At 33.2% G+C, this 21,607-nt stretch overlaps 3 protein-coding genes across 6 annotated transcripts; 2 read left to right on the forward strand and 1 right to left on the reverse strand.

Annotated features, from left to right (window-relative positions):
- On the forward strand, window positions 1-8,631 carry Aef1 (Adult enhancer factor 1). Of its 4 annotated transcripts, none has more exons than XM_073982477.1 (3): window positions 1-524; window positions 3,820-5,005; window positions 6,132-8,631. In XM_073982477.1, exons 2-3 carry the CDS (start codon window positions 4,189-4,191, stop codon window positions 6,266-6,268), a joined length of 954 nt encoding a protein of 317 aa, XP_073838578.1. In that variant the 5' UTR covers window positions 1-524; window positions 3,820-4,188; the 3' UTR covers window positions 6,269-8,631. The 4 variants fall into 4 exon arrangements, with proteins under 4 accessions (XP_073838578.1, XP_073838579.1, XP_073838582.1 ...); XM_073982478.1 differs by having other exon boundaries at window positions 17-519; XM_073982481.1 differs by having other exon boundaries at window positions 44-1,030.
- LOC141401917 (uncharacterized) lies at window positions 6,278-8,631 on the forward strand. Its single transcript, XM_073982482.1, has one exon. It carries the CDS (start codon window positions 6,278-6,280, stop codon window positions 6,893-6,895), a length of 618 nt encoding a protein of 205 aa, XP_073838583.1. The 3' UTR covers window positions 6,896-8,631.
- An 8,906-nt stretch (window positions 8,632-17,537) lies between these two features.
- On the reverse strand, window positions 17,538-21,101 carry LOC141401510 (uncharacterized). Its single transcript, XM_073981798.1, has 4 exons — window positions 19,693-21,101; window positions 18,926-19,627; window positions 18,741-18,870; window positions 17,538-18,344 (listed from the first exon to the last, which is right to left on the reverse strand). Exons 1-4 carry the CDS (start codon window positions 20,515-20,517, stop codon window positions 17,692-17,694), a joined length of 2,310 nt encoding a protein of 769 aa, XP_073837899.1. The 5' UTR covers window positions 20,518-21,101; the 3' UTR covers window positions 17,538-17,691.
- Between the last annotated feature and the right edge of the window lie 506 nt (window positions 21,102-21,607).

The raw sequence follows: 21,607 nt of genomic DNA on the forward strand, positions 1-21,607 counted from the left end.
ACATCTCTGAAGTCATATTGAACACAGAACTGTCAAAACGAATGGTCTGAATTGAATTGTAACATCAAGAAGAAAAAAGCAAATACACTTTTTTCAACCGACCGACCTCAACAATTTCGAAAAAGATTAGTTTAAATCAAAACAAACCTTTTGATAGACAAATAAGTTTTTATTTTAAGATTGAAATAATAACATCTACGAAAAAAGGTGATTTACTAAATGCAGACAGTGGAAGCAAAGCTCTGAATGTAAAAAAGGACTGCTGCACAAGGAAAGAGAAAGGAATGTGAAAAGAGAAACGTTGACGGACGGGGATAAAGGTGTTTGAATGAGACCCCATTTGCCTGAAAAATGCATTGAAATTTAGGAAAGCACAAATTCCTTTGATTCATAACGAGTTTCGAAAGGTTTTCGCCTCGAATTCAACTACACATTCAAAACAGGGAAAACTGGTGGAACTGCCTCGCCACATTACACAAAAACCAACGAAACGCTGGCTGGCAAGGCAGACAGGCTGAGGTAAGGTAGGTCAAAGTTGAAACGTGCAATAAGTGAAAAAATCGAGTGCTATGGTGTGTGGTTTGTGCGTGCGTGTGTTGTCAAGAAAAGAAAAAGTGAAAATATTTGCACGGGTGTGACGTGACAACTCTATAGACGTAATCGTTGTAATGTTCGTTAGTAGTCGACCATTAATCGAAATGTGAAATGTTCATTGAAATCCGCGACAAATCAAACGCAAAATATCGTGTCTGAAATCTGTCGCATATAGAAATATGAAAAGGTCTAACCTCAAAAAACAACAATGTTTGTGTTGTGGAAATAATTCAACAGAACAACTGAACTGGTTCACAAAACACGGAAGAGACTGAGTGAGACTGCTGCTAACAAAACAAGCATTGGTTTGGTGGTGTCGGTGTGGTGTCTGTCGTCTGTGCCGCCGTGCCGTTAAATAAGAGGCACAAAACACAAGCCAGATAACAAGCGAGAGACGAAAAAGTGGAAATTCATGTTTTCTTCAATGAAAATTCAAGTAAAGTGTGCTCCAAACTGCATTACAGAACATTCCATGAATGCTTATCCCAAATCTGCCAATATCATTCATTTGCCACCCAGACCCTGAGCTCAATAGCAAGAAACTTTCGCCTTTTTTGCAAGAGAAACATGCAGACGACGACATAGTTTAGGATGGATTTGGTGGATGCATGGCTTAAATGTGCTTAAATGTGGACATTCGTTTAAATGACAATTGTCAATTCATATAGTGTCAGGCTCTGCAACTTGCTTTGCCTGCTGTGGCTGTGTAAATCTGTGTACTGACAATCGGTTCCTCTTTTTGACAAAATATATATACGTACATACGTAAATTAACGAGCGAGCGAACACATGTAACGCACATAAGAAGTGAAAAAGTCATTTCGAAAAATCAACACGGCCCAACTCGATCCGATCGGCTCGTGTTAAACTTGTCAAGTGGTTGGTTGGCTGGTTAGTGTTGTGGGGTGTGAGAGAGACATTGAATGTCGTTGGGTAAGACGTAATGATGAAGGTGTGCGGCGCGGCCGAGGAGGTAGTAATGTGTTTGTCGTTTTCAAGAGGGGGACCAAAGGGAGGTGAAAGTTATTTTTCATAGTCTTCGCACACAAACAACTCAACTTTGGTTGGTGGCAGGCAGTGGGCTCTGTAACAAGAAAAAAGAAAACAAAACACGTTGGCATAATCGGAAAATCATCGTAAAAACTTACAATTCAATCATCGATGTGTTCTACATAAAGGTATATTGGAATGTTTTCCATTCTGTAACAGAATTGTTTATGGACTTCACCGGCTAAACATTCCCTCGCTTTTTTCCTATCCGTGATAGTAAAAACCCGCGTTAATCGCCCAATTTCTCGAATTGCTATAACACCAGACACATGGTCGCGCCAGCTGATATTTTTTCCTTGTATGATTATTTGCCTTGAAATTCTCTAACCTCTCAAATCGGATTGTGCACGAATTACAGTGACAACATGAAAGAAACCTAAAGATAAACATTGACAGGTGTTTTTAGTGCTGATTTTGTACATTTTTAATGTTGAAGATTAACTTATTTCGGAAATTTCTAAAAAAAATTTCTTTCAATACTTCTTTTGCATAAATTTCCAATGTGATTTGTGAGATTTGACTGCGGAGAGCAGAAAGAGAACAAAAGAGTGAAGTGTTTTTGAAATGTCAAAATTGAAAATAGAGCGGGAGAGAATTTGGTCGATCAAAATATATGGGAGAGCAACAACAAAAAACGTGTTTCTTACATTGCATAGTTGTATTTTTTGTGTAGTATATATATTAGGGAGCTACTACATTTTATGAGTCGCGAAATTTGAAAACAAAATACTCAAATAGTAACGTAAAACAACAAATACAAAACGCATAATATTTTTAATAACGACCTTTATTGCACTTAAAAAGAACCAAAACAAAATGAAAATATACCATACAAAATAGAACAGAGCAACATGTAAGGAGCTATGCGATACCTGTTGCTATTTTGTGTTAAATAATTCTATGCTTAACTATGCTTCTGCTCATTGTTAGGGGAGTTTCCATTCCTGCGCATATATCAAGTGTCCGATATTGTCTGCTATATTAATAATTTGTGTGTTCATATTGCAAACATTCAGTAATATTACCGACGTTTTTATCCCTTTCATTAAATTCTCTATTTTTACCAAATTTAGTCCTTTTTTTTCCGATTCAGGCGATACAAGTTATATAAATTTTGTTTGTATCAAACTAAATGTATGCCAAAACCATAGTGGCTTTCCCAAACTTTCGGAATCAATATCATTGGAAGTATGGATTTCTTAAATAGGCCGGCTTTTTTTTTGGGACTTTAGTTTTTCTTATTCCAGGTGCCGCTAAAGGAAATTTGTCGCGCATAAACGTTCTAGCCTTGTACACATTCAGCAATATAAATGACTTTTGATTCTTAGATCAAGTTTTATACATACATTTCGGAACTGTTCAAAAAAGGGTAGTAACTCGAAATATTTAAATGTTCACATTTTATTAAAAACTATACACAATGATCATGTCTCTCCAGAGTAACTACTTATGTATGTATGTGTCAAGTTTTTTTTGTCTATAATGAAAAACAGCCAATTTTGAATTACTACCCTTTTGTTGAACATGTATATCTTTCATTGGTTATTTATTAAAATGTAATACTGTGCGAAATGTACGCAACTCAATAAAATACTCAGTAGGATTGATGATAATAACAAAATGTTTCCAAAATGTTTTAAGCACCATGCCAGGAAATACTAACTTCTTAGGGAAAGATATATATAGTTATAATCAGCGTAACATGGACCATTTTGAATAAAAAATTCGAACTGAAAACCTTAAATGAGCAGAAGATTTTAAGTTACAACCATAGACTAATGAAATTATAGACGAAGGATTACTCAATTTTTCCGCGGACAAGTCACTCAAAACCGAAAACTCAAAAAAGTTTGAAGGCGATTTTTGGGGAAAATGACAATATTTTCTTGGATATTTTTATCTGAGAATATAGTTCGCATCAAAAACTAACCCCTTTTAGTCTTTTGCCAGAACAAAATATTTTTTAACTTGTATTTTTTGGCATTTTATATTCTTAGTTACCACACTCAATTCGAACATACTCGGCGAGAGTATTCCGTCGTCTACCTATAAATTCATTAGTCTATGTTACAACTACATACCACTCTAAATTGAGCACAATTTCTTATCACTCATAAAAGCATTAAAAATTACGTTTGTATTCTTTATTAACCTTAATATCTTCTCCACTTACAGGTGACATTATTCCCTTTATGTTTTTATTGTGTCGCCGAAACTGATGCTGTCCGCTATACAGAAAACTATATCTATGGCTAATTTACCAGAGAAACGTGATAATTGTTTTCTATAATCTGTGAAAAGGAGAAAATAATTCAACAATTTACTGTTAGCTGATTCCTGCGCAGCGCTTCTATATGAAAGACCAGACCTATGAGCTTCTAAAGTGAATAGGTCGAGTCACAAATACAGAAAAAACGGATAGTTGTAAATTTTAGAAGACAAACAAATCAACCACACAAATTATTCAATAATTTTGTTGGTAATTTGATAAACAAATCTTAAGACTTTTCTGCAAGAGAAGAATAACAACGTAGCATTCCTAGAATGCATATAAAAAGTCTGCAACATGCTCATGCTGCTGCAGCAGCGGCAGCAGCAATGCCAAACTGTGAAATTGTAATTGTATCGTCGTCGCCTAATCATAATAACAACAACAATAATAACAATAACAATGAAAGTACAAATGGAACATCCAGTAATGGTAGCGGTGGCGGCAGTGGTGGTGGAGGCGGTGCCCACAACAACAATCACCATCAGCAGGTTCCAACAACGGTTGCACCAACGGAAATTCCAATACCATTTATGCATTTGGCAGGCGTAAGTCCTGAGGCACATGCTGCGGCCCAAGCAGCAGCCATGGCGGCGGCTCAGGCTGCAGCCGCCCAAGCTGCGGCAGCGGAACATCAAAACGGTGGAAATGGACCTGCCCCCGGCAGTGCTTTGGCCCACCATCATGCCATATTGCAGCAACATCCATTGGCCCACTTGGTGGCCACTGCTGCACACAGTCCTGCACTATCGGAACAACATTTTATTGCCCGCGATGCTACCGTCTTGACTAACGGCCACAATGGCAGTTCAACGCCCGTCTCTGGAGGAGGTCCAGCACCGGAAAAGCCTTTTCAATGCAATGTCTGTGAAAGGCGATTCCGGCAACTGAGCACACTTACCAATCATGTGAAAATTCACACTGGAGAAAAACCGTACAAATGCAATGTTTGTGATAAAACATTTCGTCAATCGTCCACACTAACAAATCATTTGAAAATCCATACCGGAGAGAAACCATTCAATTGTACCTATTGTCCGAAACATTTTCGTCAATTGAGTACACTAACAAATCATTTGAAAATTCATACAGGTGGGTTGAATTGAATTTTTTAAATACAATAATCTTGGGGTTAGTTAAAGAATTAAATGTGCATTAGGATTGAAAAGGGAAGAAAGCTCTGACCGTAAGTCATAGTCCACTATACTATGTTGAATAATATGCTGCTCATTTTGTGTCTAGTTTCTGATATCGTCACGCTCAGCTGTATTGGCGTTGGAGCACCCCAAAGATTGTTGTGAAATTTTTATCAGGGGTAGTTTGAGTTGCTAGCTTTGACCCAACAAATACAAAAACTTCCCCCGAGAACAACATATTTCCATGATATGACCGTGTTTTACTTTAAGATTAGTGTTTGCATCGGCTAATTTAAACTATTTATTCTCATTAAAAACTGATGAATTCTGTAACCAAATTAAATTTAAAAAATCATAACTTATTAATACCGAATATTTTCTGTAAGCTTGGAAATGTGCTACAGACTTCAGCCTTGCATTTTATTGATTCTGTTAATTTCGTTACATTTATAAAGCAACGATAGTTTTTTACAAGTAGCCAGCTTCAACTTTGATTACTTGCGGAGTTCATCTATAGAATTGTCGCAAATACACTGCGTATATAAGGTCCCATATACATATATCTATCGCTTTGCCCATAGTCTATACTTAAGATAAAGTCTAAACCCAAACCCAAATTTCGGGAAGTATGCGTTCCACAGAAATAATGTGTCCCATTGTATAAAGCAGTGCAAATTTCCGCACCGGAATTTTTCGATTGTCACCTGTCCGCATTTCATGTAAGAAATAAAGCCCAAAGAACAAAATCTTCTTTGCCTTTTAAATTTTTTAAACATAATATGAAATAGACCGGCAGAGCGTGCCAGATTTTCTTTGAAATGATTTGGGTGTGTCCTAAATTTTCTTGGAAGTTTTGTCCTCGAACAAAAAGCGGACATAACTTTCAACTTTCAACATTTTGGTAATTTTGTCAGAATTCTTTTATGTCCGGGCACCTCCACTGCCCTGCTTAAGTGCATACATTGGTTTACGATATTATTTGGGTCATTATTTCTTCAGATGTTCTTTAACTAACCTATGATAGCATAGTATTTCAGTTCATACTAGACACAATCACTCATATTCTTCTCTTTGTTTTGCAGGTGAAAAACCTTTTGAATGTGCCGTTTGTAAAAAACAATTCCGTCAATCTAGTACTCTTAATAACCATATAAAAATCCATGTAATGGACAAAGTCTATGTTCCCGTTAAGATTAAAACCGAGGAAGAGGAGGGATGACTAGAGGATATGATGGTGGTTGCTACTGAAGCTACATCTAATGGGCTTCAACAACAACATCATCATCAGCAACAACAGCAGCAGCAACAACAAGCAATTGCTCAACAACAACAGCAGCAACAACACCAGCAACAGCATCAACAACAACACACACGTCAAATTATTACCTCTACCTTAGCACAACACCAACAACAATTGCAAAACAACAACACAACCATAATAGCGACACATGCAGCTAATGGTGGCACATCTGCTGCCAATACCGCTACAACGGCAACAATAGCAGCAGCACCGTCCAATCTAGAAGCGTTTTCCAATATAGCAACAGCAGCTCAAACACTCGAATTAAGTTCCATAAATGCCGCCCAACTAGTGGGCGGCCATTTAACAGCCAATGGTGATTTTGTAACTATGGGTGGTGTAGTCGTTGGACGCCTGCATCCAGCACCTGGTGGAGGTGGCGCCTTTTTGCAACATCAATTGCGAATACAAACACCTCATTTAGGTGTTATTAAAATGGAACCCTCACCCCACTCCACGGAATACAATAGCAACAGCAACAACACCAGTAACAACAATAATGCCAACAATACAACGAGACATGCCAATACGGCAAACGAAGGATGAGTCCCCGACTATGAGACACTACTGGAATATGTGCTCAACGAAGATGACAAATGGGTTGAAATCAATGGTAATTTTGTTATGGACTCCTCCAAGTAAAATACACATGAAACCCATAAAAGGGAACAGTAGTGAAACGTCTGTATGGACTAAAATCGTATTATTTTTGTTATATTGTTGTCACAAAACCAGAAAAATATCATTATTGTTGTTAGTTGTTGTTATTGAAAATATCACAGAAGAAGCTAAAAACTGAAAATATTTCCATCCAACCATGGGAAATAAAATAAGTGAAACAAAACAGAAAACTCACTCGAAACAAACACATGTTAACTGAGAAATTAGTTATTGTTAAACAAAACTAACCAAGAAAAAAAACGCCGAAAGATAAAATGCTGTATAACCCATTCTACTCCTGTTTTTCGTTTTTGACTGTTTTACCCTTAAAACAAAATGTTACTGCTTGCTCCTCGTTCTTGCTGCCCACAACAAACGGTGGCAATCCAACCATCTCCTCTAAGCATCATTAGTTGTAGTAAAAATAAACTGAATGAAATAAAACTATAAAAAACAACAACAAGTCTACACAATGAATGAATCCTATCAAATACAAATTAGTAACAAACAAAATAAACACTAGAAGTAATCAATAATTTACAAAACACAAACAAAACAAATAATTGAACTAATTGTCTTGTATAGGTAATAAAGTTGTTTTATTTTCTTTTTAAATATACGTTCAAACTTTAGTTTATTCTTTAACCTCTTTAAAATTTTTGTTTTTTAGTAAAATTTCTTATTTTTGGAAACTTAAGTTAAGAGGAAGAAAACACACACACCTATGTTTGTTAAACAAATTCGAAAAAAGTGTATATTTTTTTACAAAAATCAGGATAACAACAATAAAAAAGCAACATAATCCATCAATCAATAAGTAAACAGTGTAAATCAAAGAAAGCCTTAAATAATGAGCTAGAATTGTATTGTGCAAGTAGAACTGGTTTGATAATTTTTTGGAATTTTAAATTGTTTTATATATTTTAATAATTTGCTCTGATAAAAATGTAGGAAAAACGTCGAATAACTTCATAATATGTAAGCGTAATGGCTTGTTTGTTTTTATAAAAAAGAATGAATGTCAAACAACGTAAGTTCCAATAAAAAATGAAAATGCTAAACCCAGGGCCACTGCTTTATGGAAACATTTTATGATTTGTATTTCAATCACTTATAGTTCCTAATTTTTAAAATCCTTATTATTCTTTTTTGGAGGTGCTTATAAAGATATATCATACGATTCTTGGAAATAATCCTAAACCTAATGCTGTTAGTCGTTTCTTTTTTCAATTAATAACAAGGTATTTTTATTTCCAAGGCAGTCAAAATATTGAAACAATTATGATATAAAATATTTCACAGAAAAAAATTCTAGAAACTAGAACTGAATTTTTAAATTTAAAAAATTTTAACTAAACCATTTTCCTACAGTATAGATATTAAGCAAAAGTTTACAGTTTTAAAATGTCATCACCAGTCTACTTGCATATCTTTGATGTTAATAATGACTTTGTTTCAACTCTGCAAATATATTACAATTTGTTTATTTAAGTTATTTGTTAAGTTTTATAAATATATATTAATTAACAAGAAAGCAAACAAAAACTATGAACGTGAAGAAATCTACTATTAGTTTGTAAAATTTCTTTAAGAAATACACAGAAAAAAAAACTAAACACAAACTTTATATTTATTTGAAGCATTTTTCTTTTATTCAAAGAAAATTACACTGGTATGCAAAGCAAAAGAACACTGGCAAAGTGGTTTATTACTCTATCAAACATATTGTAGGGGTGCAGCTTAGTTTAAACAAAACGTTGAACTGTTTGATGATTTTCTGATTGATTTTCTATTAAAATTGTTTATAATTTATTTGCTCACATTTTAAAGAAGCGGAGAAAATATTTTCATTTAAATTTTGTAGAATTGCTTTTTACAGTAATAACCAATATACATAGTAGATTAGCCTTAAAACAAATTACAAGACTTTTTTTGTTTTGTCGTTTCAAAGAAACGCATTTAGATATATTGATTTTTAATCCCAAAAGCTAAATATAGTTTAATGGTCATTTACGTATATTTCATTTTCCACCTATTTCCTTTAGCGTCTATAAGGAGTATAGGGCGATAAAATCCACACTTTTTCCCTTTTTAAAATTATACAACGCTTTGTATGGAACTTTTAAATAAATTTGAAAAAAATATTAATGCCGTCCAAAAAATCAAATTTGAAAAATACTTTGCAAAAGACACAGAACGCTAACTATTCTCGAATGTGGTAATTTCAAAGTTGGCAAATTGCCAAGTGGCACATTCTTAAAAGAAAATTGAATTCTAAGCCTTAACAATACAAATTGTCGCTTTTATGTTACTGCTGAACTAAAGCTTGGCTTTACTTTTTAATTCCAAAGCCAGATACTGAACATTTAAAAAAATTGTTACATTTTTGGGAGCCAGCTGAAATGATGAAGTTACTTACTCAAACATTTATCGGAAATTTTTTCAACTTCTGACTTCGAAATAATTGAAACAATAATTTACAAAATAGAAAATGTTTTGAAAATAACTAAAAGGGGTATGTTTCAAAATGTGTGGAGGATAATAACGCATTATACCACATACACAGAGTCAATAAATAATTAAATAAATGTTTTTTTTTTTTTTATAAAATGTTGTATAGTTTCAAAAAAGAAGCATTAAATATAATTTTAAATTTATGCATAATTTAAAAACAGTAAATATTATTTCCTAATAAATTTTAATTACTATTATTATTATTATTATTAGACTTTAAGTTTATAACTAAAGAGCTATCGTATCGTTTAGGAAAAAAGGAGAAAGAAAGAAAAAAACGTTAAACATTTTTCATGCTTTTAAAGAAATGAAAAATTAAAAAAACAAACTGAAAGTCTATTAGTATGTAAGAATTAGAATACAATCTAGACATATACAATACAAAAACACACACATACACTACATACATATATTTGTTATTGTATTATAAATTGTTAGACAAATTTTATTGATACTTAAGTTAAAAAAGATCGATTTTTTTCTGACAAATTTTTCATTTTATTTTATTATTACTTTTTATTTTGTTTAATATTAATAATAAAAAAATCCTATTTCTGTTTAATTAAAAACAAAGATATGTAATTATATTTATTTTGCGAGAAAGTGAGACACAGAGAGGGGATAGACATAAGCAGAAAGAGATAGTAATTTTACTGAATTTTTTTGTAATTAAAAAAATGTTTAAAACCTTTATATGACTAATTAGAAACAGTTTTTCAGGGAATACAAACACCTAGACCATGCTGTTCGAATTAAAATAATACACTCGTTGAAATGTGTGACAATTAGGTATAGATAAAGAGAGCAATGCCCTCCATCCTTTCGGTCTTTTTGTACATTTCAGTACAGGAAATTTCAAAATACCCCACAATAACCAACCAAAATGTCATTTTTTATGAAAATTTTACGGCTAAAGAAGTTACAGAATGTTTTGATCAAATCTGTTTTAAAGCATTTGGAGTTTATTGTGTTCTGCTGGTGCATGCACAAAATTTGCACATCGTTATATTTTGAAAAAAAATAAAAATAAGTCAGACTCGAGGGTGGGATATAAAATAAAGGTTCTCCTTTTTAAATATCTCTCTCGATAACACGCGATTTCATTTCAATCAATTATGTTTGTAATATGTCTGTTCCAGAACCTGCTAGAATCTACGAATTTTTACTACGATAATATTTTTTCTTTTATGATACCGAAAAAATAGTTAAAATTAGTAGATTCATGCACTTCTGGAATTTTTGTTTTGTCCGATGTCATTGCTATAAAACAGATTGTTTTTTTAAGTATCAGTCAGCTTTGCCGACAGCATGTAACTGCACAAAAAAACTGGGGGGTTGAACCTGAATGTCTTAAGGAAAGTTCTCTAGTTTTCGTAGATGAAAATGAAGTTTTCATCATAGGTTTGTACGCTTTTGTGGGTTTGTGGGGTAGGCATCGTAAACAGTGTTTCTAATTTTTCCACTGACAGGCTTGATCTACGCAGTCTGCACAGTATAAAATTATAGCATTGTAACAACAACAACTAAAAACGTTAGTTCTAGAGGTGCATGAAGGAGTAAGTGGCCCTAAATATTGGTAAATTTCGGGGCGCATATCTCAAGAAGTCTTGTCTTGCTCTAAAAAAGTATGATGTGTATTCATAACTACACGCTATTTAAATTTCCACACCTCATCTCGCAAAACAGCCTTTGTATTTGATCACCGTAGTGTAATTTCGGGTAATTATTTCAGGAAGCATGCATTTGCATACGAATAAAATTATATAATTGTAATTAGAACCTTCGATGAAACTTTCAAAACAATCTTCGAACAGCCCTTTGAACTATAAGGAAGGTAGCCGAAGGTGTTGCCCGATATAGACATTTTAGGAACTTCAAGGAAATATCATGGTGAACACCAGCCCTTTATACAATTTATATTGGTCAACGTTGGATAAACTGGACCCAAAGGAGCTTCTTCGGTATGAATTACAAAACTATCTTAGAACAGCCCTTAAACTGCACTTAAGCAAACATTTTGAACTTTTGGGGAGGCACCCGAAGGTAAGGGGTCGATTATGGATAACAACTCAACTGTAGTTGCGTTGCCAGAAGAGAAATTCATGCAATTAAAATGAGGAAAAATACGAAAATTTTGTCAAATTCATTCAATATCAGTGTTTTGAATCTTCAGCTTCTGTCAAATCGCATAATCAAATCGTAAGTAATTGTGCTCGTCAGCCATTATAGTTGGTGCCAGCAGGGGTTTTTAGGAAGTATGGACTTGTATTGTTGCAATATGGGTTGGACATGTCGGGAGGTACCCGAAGATGTGGACCGACCTATATTTTATTTTTATATTGTCCACATTCGAACCTAAACTATGTCTGGAAGAAGTATTACAAAATTAAATTTTACCAAAATCGGTAGATCCGTTTGTGAGTTATCGTGCGCACTAATATTGCGACTAATGTTCAACTTTTGTGGGGGAGGTACCGGAAGGAGTGGACCGATATCTCCCATCTTCAAACTCGACCTAAGTTTGGATAAAATATTACCGGGACCAAATCGATTAATTCGTTCGAGAGTTATCATGCGCTCCAAACAGACGAACAGACCTAAATCGACTGCAAATGTAAGTGATTTCAAGCTCCGACGTAGCCAAAAATATATATCAACACAATTTCGGGACCGGATCTTAATATCCGGTTCAAAAATTCAAATACCTGGATCAGTTGCTGAGGATAACAAAATACATTTATGGTATACATATAGTTTATATGCATCCGAATTTTCTAAATAAACAACTGAAATATTTCTAAATAATCAAAGGAGATTCTTAGAAAGGTTCTGGTAAAAAATAAAAAGGACAATGAAAACATGACAATATCGAATCCTTGTATTTCGTTAGCATAAATGCCGGAAGACGTATCTCCAAAAAAATAAAATTCGTTTTTTTGATGGAATCTAATACATAAAACTAAATTATATGCTATTGCAAATGATCCTGTTCAAGATATGGTTTTCGGAAAATGGATAACATTGCAGATGTTGTTGTAATTACGGGTGCCAAAACCAAGCGTTTCCGCGGTTTTGTTTTCATTACTTACCCCATATTCGCACATGATTGATAATACACCAAATACTCACTGTCATATGATTGATATTTTATGAAACTGTTTTTCATTTTATCACGTTTTTGCTCCTCCTGTAAACTTTTGGTTTTAAAATCTTCTGAGCAATAAAAAACATTTCGATGTTAAAAATTTCATGAAAAATGACGAAAATGATATGAAAAATTCCTCATGATTTGACTGAAGACATGTTATATCAAAAATGTGCTGAAATGCCAGCTATAGCAAAAACAAACAAATTCATTACCCCTTAACTCCGAAACTTGTTCTTGGTGGTTTCCTTTAGGATTACGAAAGATTATAAAAATTTGTACTTATTACTTGGAAAATATTCTTATGGTCAGGTAAAATCAAACCATTTGTTTTTGTACAAAGGGAAGTTTTTCTCGCTGGAGTTTCCATAAGAGATAGAATCCTAAAACTGTGTCAGAACGTTACATACCATAGCACTGGTAAAGTTATCAATGATCTACAAAATAATTTTTATAAACAAATTTTTTAATGCTAAATTCGTTCCAAATCCTTGGCTTAAAACAAACCGATATTTTAATTAAAATAATGATCATGTATGTGTGTGCCACAATTAAAAAAGAAGTTCCTAATAGTTTGTGTTTTAAAAAGAGTATATTGATTTCATTTATAAATGCCTATTTTATTATGATTCAAATACAAGTCATGGCTAGGTCTTATATAAATAAAAAACGTTTAGTTTTCAGCCATCTAGTTCATTTTGTCCTATTTATTTTATATTTTTAATTCGTTACATTTTTTGTTATCCTTCTCTTAAATCATTTTTCAATTACAAGAACATAAAAAATCAAATCCAAACTCAATGTATACGAACTAAACTAAGAAAGAAAAACTAAAAAAAGGATGCTAAAACAATAAGCTACAAATCAATGGTAAATATTAATGTTGTTCCATTACATATACACATGGATATATATTAAAAAAATATATACATAAAAAATAATGAAAACTAAGAACAAAACTACAGGTATATTATAGAAAACATAAGGAAGTTACTACTGAAAGTAAAGCAAGTAAAACAAATCGAGTCGTATATAAAATAATATTGCATTACACAACATTTAGGCTTCAATTTTCAGTTTGTAATTATAAATATTCACATAAAAAGAAAGCATTTAGATTGAACAAAGCTATTTATTACGCATTATATGTACATCCATACATGTACAGGGATACATTATTAAGCCAAATAATCGAAATGGGAAGTTTTGGACCATAAACGTTTCTCATTTATAAAGAATTTTTCCACAAGTAAAACTATTTTTTGGAGAATCAATAATGTGACGCCAACAATTCAATTTGATAGGCTAACGGATCGCTTATCACTTTATTCCGTCTTTAAACCCACATATGCTTTGAGAGGACCACATTTGTCAAGGCTTTCGAAAGAGCCTTTAAATCGATAAAAATATGTATGTTGAGTATAAATCGGCATAGGTTTTGGCGTGAATATGTGGTCTGGATTTTCTTTTGACTGCTTTACAGGTTGGGTCATGTTACTTTTACCACACTTATCTTTTCGTGTCTAGCAGATTCGTCTTTCCTATTTTCAGATTGGGCCAAGTTACATAAAAAGCTTTTGCCTCAGTTATTTCTTTTAAAAAACGCGAAAGTCCATTTAAATTATTGGATGGAAAAGATATTTTCAATTATGACTTTCTTCTATATTTTAATAAAATTATATAAACTTTTTGGCGTTTCACATAAAATTCCGTTTTCTAAAGTTTTAGGTCCATTGAATTATGTCCAAAATTTCTACTACCTATGTTTGGTTTAAAACTGTATCAATATTAAATAATTTCTAGCACATATAAGAAATACAGGGCCGTATTATAATTAATAAAAATATATACATAAATAAAAAAACTTATATGCTTTTGGATTTTTTATTTATTTTGAGTTTTATACAAAAAATATTAACAAAAAATAAAAACAAATAGAATACATCGTCGAATAATTATTTATAGTAATAATATATTAATGATAACGAAAATGATTGTTATAAATGTATTTATTTTTGTAGTTAAAATAAAATAACAAAAAAAAACTAAATTTAAATAAAACATTTTTTTCTATAGAAATATTTTTTGTATTTATTCCAGAGAATACAAAAGCGTAGTGAGATTAGTTTATAAGAATATACAAACTAAAAACAAATTCGTGAAAATCACCAAACAATATATGTATTACAAAATAAAAAAAAAACGCATAAATGTGTTTTTAACAACAATAACAATATCATACAAAAACATGATGAAAAACATACGTAAATTGATAGCATTTTTTGTTTGCTGTATAAATGTGTAAAACAATTAAAAAATAAAAACATAAATAATTACAACAAAATACAATGAACTACAAATACATATAGAAACAAAATGATATATTTCTTATCGATGTCTGTATGTAAATGCAAGCAAATGTGTTGAGAATTGAGGTTATATCTCAATACTTCCTTCATCATCAGGAGACCTTGGGAAGATATCATACTGTAATTATCTTTCTCAATGTCCCACCGATGATGGATTCATTGAGACATTATCCCTTAATGTATGTACTAAGAAATACATGTATGTATGTAACTAAAAATATTAAAAATATCTAAACAATTACACATATACATACATTTAATGTAATGATAAATAAAAAAACTGGTGATGATATGTAAATGATGATTATATTTTGTTAGTGATGAATATAAACAAAAAATAAGCAGAATAAATTTTGAAAAAAAACTACACACTCAAACATTAACACGTAATAGTATAACAAACACAACAACAACAAAAGTACCTTTTTAAGGTATAAAAACTCAAAATATCAAACGAATATTATTAATTATAAAATAATAATAATACAAAATAAGATTACAGAAAGAAAATATTGTTGAATAAAATTCTATAGTGATGATGGCAAATTAAAAAGTTGTGTTTTACTTGCTAGGCAGTATCTCTTTAAATTCTTTACATACATATATACTTACAGAGTGGACCTTAGCTGAACATCAAAAACTTAGAGTACATTTCTAAAGTCGCTTGTATTTTGCACAGCTTCTCCAATATATACACAATTTTTTTTCCTCAGCCTTTAGGCTAGATAGGGTATATACACTTTGATACGACCAAAAATGTGCCTCATCGAAATAGCGGTTTTAGACCCCAAGTATGTTTGGACGAAATTCGTTTCAGACAATGTCTGTCTGACTGGCTAGTGCGCACGATAACTCACGAACAGCAGGTTTTCCTTGCGGCTCCCTTTACGACGGTACAATTTTTTTCTTGCGCAAGTCCATGCTTCCTGAGGTATTGGCCTAAATGTTCCAAGAAACCCTGACGGCACCAACCAAAATGACAAATCCGCAAGACAATTCTCGCAGGGAGTTTCTGATTAGTGCAGACTTTGCACATTATATTATTTCATCCAGTAATGTATCAGGTTTGGAATATGGGCTATATCGGTCCACTCCTTCGTGTACCTCCCACACACTGATTTTTTCAGTAGGTTGTTCTAGCGGCCTCATTTACAACGGTACAATCTTTTTCGGAGTAAGTCAATATTTCCTCCGATAATGGCCTAAGCTTCAAACCTTTATGAAGAAGATTGATGGCTAAAAATGTTTGGTATATGTCAATGATTTGGTACACATTACGGTGCATACAGATTTTAAAGCAAACTCGTGATACAAAATGAATCAAAACCAGAAAGGAAAGGATCAAAGTCGGGCGGGTCCGACTATATAATACCCTACACCACTGTGAATATGTAAAATATATATGAGAGCTAAATCCAAATCAGAACAGATAAATACAAAATAAAAGTAAGATTTCGATATAATTTTTTACATTTAATTGTGGACCAAATCCCATTACATACCCCAAATTTCATCAAAATCTGACATATATAGCGCGTTTCGTGCATCAAAAACTTAAAATCGGCCGAGAATATATATGGGAGCTATGTCCAAATTTGAACCGATTTCTATCTAATTTGGCACACTTATTTCTAGACTAAATACCGTCGCACATTCCTAATTTAATTGATATCGGACATATATAGTGTGTTTCGTGCACCAAATGCCTTAAATCGGGCGAAAATATATATGGGGCTATATCCAAATCTGAACCGATTTCTATATAATTGGCACACTTATTTCTAAACTTAATTCCGTCGCACATTCCAAATTTCATTGAAATCGGACATATATATCGTGTTTCGTGCACGGACATGCTTAAATCGACTCGGAAAGTGATCCCATGTATATCTCTAAAAGGAACTATGGATCTATCTCGTTTCCTTTTGCATGTTACAAACTAATGCACAAAGACATAATACCCCTTACCACAAGGTGATGTAGGGTATAATTAATCATATACGGCATAATTATTGTTTTTTTTTTGGTCAGTGGCTGAGGGTGTATTTCCGTCAGCACAGCTGGCTGATACTTTCTTACTTGTTTGTAATATCTCCACTTAATTTTTACTCCAGAATTTTAACCTTGGGTTGGAACACCAGTCGAAGGCAGCCTTATAGTCGACAAATAGATCGAAAGTATCAATCTGTATCTCTTAGGTCTTCCCCAGAATTAGAATATCTGCACAATCGTTTTACCAGGTGGGTTACTCTCTATTGCGATGCGTAAGGAAATGAAATGCGTCTCTATTGCGTTTTCGTATCTCCTTTCTAAAGTATTTTTGTTCCTTTTTCCTTTCTGACACCGCCACAATATGTAGTACAAAAGCCAATATAAAAATCGTGCGTTAACACAAATATCTTGCGTTAACAATATATTAAACGCAAACGCATCGCAATACAGAGTAACCCCCCCGATCTAAAGCCCCATTGATATGACCCAATTATTAAAAACATCTAAATTTTTATACTAAGTTTTTTATTTCAAACGTTAAAATGAAAAATAAACTCACAAAATATAAATAAATAGTATACACATATTATTTTTAATATTAACAAAACAAAATAAACTAAACAAAAGTTAGTAATTCACATAAAAAAACCAATTCCAAGATTTTATTGTGTGGGGGGTTCCTCTTTCACCATTTTTTTAGCGGGAAAATTACTTAGATAATCAAGCCATTCACTAAAGTCCACTTCAGGATAGGTTTCCTTTTGCTTAAGCACCACATTTTGCAGACTTATTAAAAACTTTAAATCGTTGCGATATTTAACAATTATAGCCTCATCAATGCAAATATCAGCCTGTGATATATTAACTTTTGGCTTCGACATGCGTACCGTCATTCGTAATTGGCTTTCGAGCTTTTTTATGTCTTTTGCAATTTTCTTAAGAACCAGCACACCATTGCCATTTGTGGGATAACGATGCACAGAATCCGTTGTTGTGCTTAGGGGAGAAATTTTATCGTAATCTGTGATAATGTGAAGGAAAGTTTTGGTGCCATGCCAATCACAATATTCACGCAAGGCATCTAATAACAAATGCAGATACTGTTCACGTGATATATCCTCATCAGCTTTGGATAGTTCGCTTTGAGGTTTATATTTCAGCCAACGCTTTTTGGCAATATCGATAGCAATCTTTTGTGGTGTCAATGGCTCTGTATTGGTAAAAAGTACATTATCGATGAATTCATAACGAACATAGGGAATGCGTAGAAGGTGTATAGTTTCCATATATTTGGATATTTCTTCTCGATTGTGTACTGCAAAGAAAGAAAATAAAAATAAAACATAGAAATTCAATAACACATTTTTAAGATTTTACAGCCTGTATTTCACTATGTCGAACGAAAACGAAAGAGAAACTACTTAACTCATGCATGATTTTCAAATTTTGTGGTTGTTTCGAAGCAAAAACAAAGTTAATATTACTATGAAAAGCAAAGTTTAGGTGTTTTTCGTTCGCATTCATTTTCTTTCGACATAGTGAAACAGGCCATTAACTTTCAATACTTTTATTTCGGCAATTCTCAATTTGTAAGTAATAGAGGGTGCTGAGAAACGAAGTGTTTTTATCAACCTCACTTCCCTACACTACAAACTCAGAATTGTCACAAGTAATATTTTGCTAATGTAAATAAAGACAAACTCCTCAATACCTTTAAATATTTTGAAGAATTCTTTAATAAGATTCTTAGTTTGTTCACCAAGGTAGGGATATTTAACTCCAATGGCAGTGTTTTCCATATCAGCTGTATTACTGGCCATCATTAACAAAGAAATATAACGCTAAGATAAACGAAAAAATAAGTTACAATGTTAATTTTAATGTTTCCAAAATTACCTCCAAAACTTGTAGACGTTCTTGACACAATCCCTTATTAGCACTCTCACTGTAGACGCTGAATATTCTTCTTGCCACTCGAGTCATTCTAGTGTATTGTGTTAGCTCACACAAGACCACTATTAAGGGACGGTTATCATTACAAAATATCCACTCTTTAGTCTTTTTAAAATGATGTAATATCCACATGGCCATATCATATTCCAAGATTTCCAACAATAGCCGCAGACACATGAATATCCGTTCAATCTTCTGATCCATTGGTAGCGCGGTAAATGTCTGTTTCTGTCGTTCTCTTTCTTCGTATTCATTTTGATTCCATATATCATTGCAAACACTTAAATCCATGGAATTTTGTGGTGAAGTTAGGTGTGATGCATTGCTTTGTGGAACATTGGGCTTTTGTAAAGTATCACTTTTGCTATTTTTCAGTTCATCTGGCTCAGCCGTTTTTAAAACATCTTCAAGTAAATCCAAAATTATATCAAATATTTTGTTTGATTTTGAAAGGGGTTCATCTTTTTTCACATTGCCCAGCTTAGCTTGATCCAGTCCACATTCCAGAAACCCCACGTAATATGTTCGCAATTTATGCCAGCATGGGGGAAATGTGCGAACAATCATGGAGAATAACTCAACAGCTTTGTGATATGACTGTTGAAATGTGACAATGTTTTGGTGTTTGGTGCTGTAGTTTATACTCTGAAATTTGAAGACAATAGTTAGGATACATGCGACTTCAAACAAGAGTTACAAAATTAACTTACCAGCACCAGTTCCATAATTTTCATAAATATACCCTTGCCAGGAAACTCTCCACGATGCACCATATCTGTGGTAGAATTTATGAAGGACACATAACGATAATTATCAAGAGCACTTCGTAAACTACGTGCTTGGGTTTGTATGGGAGCTTCAGGCAAATCAGAATGATAATGATGGCGATGACAAAACGCCAAGTCATCAAGACATCTTGGATGGAAATCAAGTCGCAAACGTTTTCCCACATTCAGATAAAGATTTGAGATGACCGTCAATAGCTGTTCAGGCATATTGCTGCACGATTCTTCTTCCTCATTCACTTTGGCTCCTTGAGATTTCAATGAGAAGCCAGATGTGAGATTTTTGTGTTCTTCATTGGACGCCACTGCTGTTTCCTTTTCACTGATTTGACTTGGCTTTTCCTCCTTTTCTTGTTCATTTTCTAATTTTTGCTTTTTTGGTGGAGTGGTATCTGTGTTACTTTCAATATGGTCTTCAGCTGATATATCCATGGGAGATCCACATTTCGCATCCACAATTTGTTGCTCCACATTTGGCACATTTGGCGTTTCTTCGATATTTGGTTTTGCTGCGGTTGGATTTTCATTTTCTGTATTATCAGTATTTGAAGTCTTTAACTCCTCCTCGTTAGCCATGACTGATTTGGGTTTTGGTTTCCTTGACTTTTTTCCCTCTGAATTATTTTCCTTCAATTCTTTTCCTGTTTCTGTATTTTTTGTAGCACGCTTCGATGTTTTAACTTCTTGCTTGTTATTCTCTTTTTCCGGATCTTTTTTTCTACCGGATCTGGTTGAGGACAATATGGGCATTATCTTAGCATTTGTAGCTCTAAAATATGTGTATGTAAGTAGTAATTAGCAGAGGAAAATGATGAATTAACTGGATCAGTTTGGATCTTTTTGAAACTTTGTTCACAGTGTCCTGAAATGCTTGCTGTGTACGCCAATGAATGTACATAAACTATGATTGTATAGAATGATGGTGGAATGAAAGAACACGAAAAACAGAGATCTGTACATTGAGAAATTAAGAAAGGCTCATCGAATTGCAGCGAAGCGATATGGCAATATTGGACAAATCATTCTAAAAGTATGTTTACATCAAAGTAATTAACGTAGTCTGTTAAAATAAAAAATATATATAAGCTCTGTTCCTTTACGTTCAAGAATCTTCAAGTTTTACCACTTTTTACTTTCACTTTTTAAAAGCGTTCCTTTACTTCAGACACCACACAATTCATATGAGAGCAGTTCACACCTTTTGCTACTTTTGCCGGTTTTACCATTTTCAAAAGTAAAGGAACAGACCAATAATATACACATATAAAGGGTGTTTTTTTTTAAGCGAGATAGAACTTTAAATTTTAAAAAGTAACGCAAAAAATTAAATTTTGATGAAACTTTTTTTATTTGTTTCAGTATACTCTGACAAATCATCACGAATAGACTCACGCTTGAACAACGCTACGAAATTATCCAAATTTACTTTGAAAATCAGTCGTCGATTCGCGCAACTTATAGACGACTTCGTCATTTGTATGGCGTGCATAATCGTCCATCTGAAAAAGCCATTCGTCGAACTGTGGATAGATTTCGTACCACATACTCTCTAGAGGATGCAATAACAATCCACAAGAGACCCTACAGACTCCATTACATCCAGAAAAATGCACCTTATGGTGCGGACACATAACGATAATTATCAAGAGCACTTCGTAAACTACGTGCTTGGGTTTGTATGGGAGCTTCAGGCAAATCAGAATGATAATGATGGCGATGACAAAACGCCAAGTCATCAAGACATCTTGGATGGAAATCAAGTCGCAAACGTTTTCCCACATTCAGATAAAGATTTGAGATGACCGTCAATAGCTGTTCAGGCATATTGCTGCACGATTCT

The sequence above is a fragment of the Musca autumnalis genome, unplaced genomic scaffold, assembly GCF_047663935.1.
Source record: "Musca autumnalis isolate F117 unplaced genomic scaffold, ASM4766393v1 scaffold_4, whole genome shotgun sequence".
Taxonomy (NCBI): domain Eukaryota; kingdom Metazoa; phylum Arthropoda; class Insecta; order Diptera; family Muscidae; genus Musca; species Musca autumnalis.

Excerpts from the sequence above, each read along its gene's own strand:
- LOC141401917 (XM_073982482.1), top strand. The coding sequence starts at position 6,278 with ATGATGGTGGTTGCTACTGAAGCTACATCTAATGGGCTTCAACAACAA.
- LOC141401510 (XM_073981798.1), bottom strand. The coding sequence starts at position 20,517 with ATGCCCATATTGTCCTCAACCAGATCCGGTAGAAAAAAAGATCCGGAA. Across the intron at positions 19,628-19,692 it reads AAATTATGGAACTGGTGCTG|AGTATAAACTACAGCACCAA; the intron begins GTAAGTTAATTT and ends TTCAAATTTCAG. Across the intron at positions 18,871-18,925 it reads AACGTCTACAAGTTTTGGAG|CGTTATATTTCTTTGTTAAT; the intron begins GTAATTTTGGAA and ends CGTTTATCTTAG.
- Aef1 (XM_073982477.1), top strand. The coding sequence starts at position 4,189 with ATGCATATAAAAAGTCTGCAACATGCTCATGCTGCTGCAGCAGCGGCA. Across the intron at positions 5,006-6,131 it reads TCATTTGAAAATTCATACAG|GTGAAAAACCTTTTGAATGT; the intron begins GTGGGTTGAATT and ends TTTGTTTTGCAG.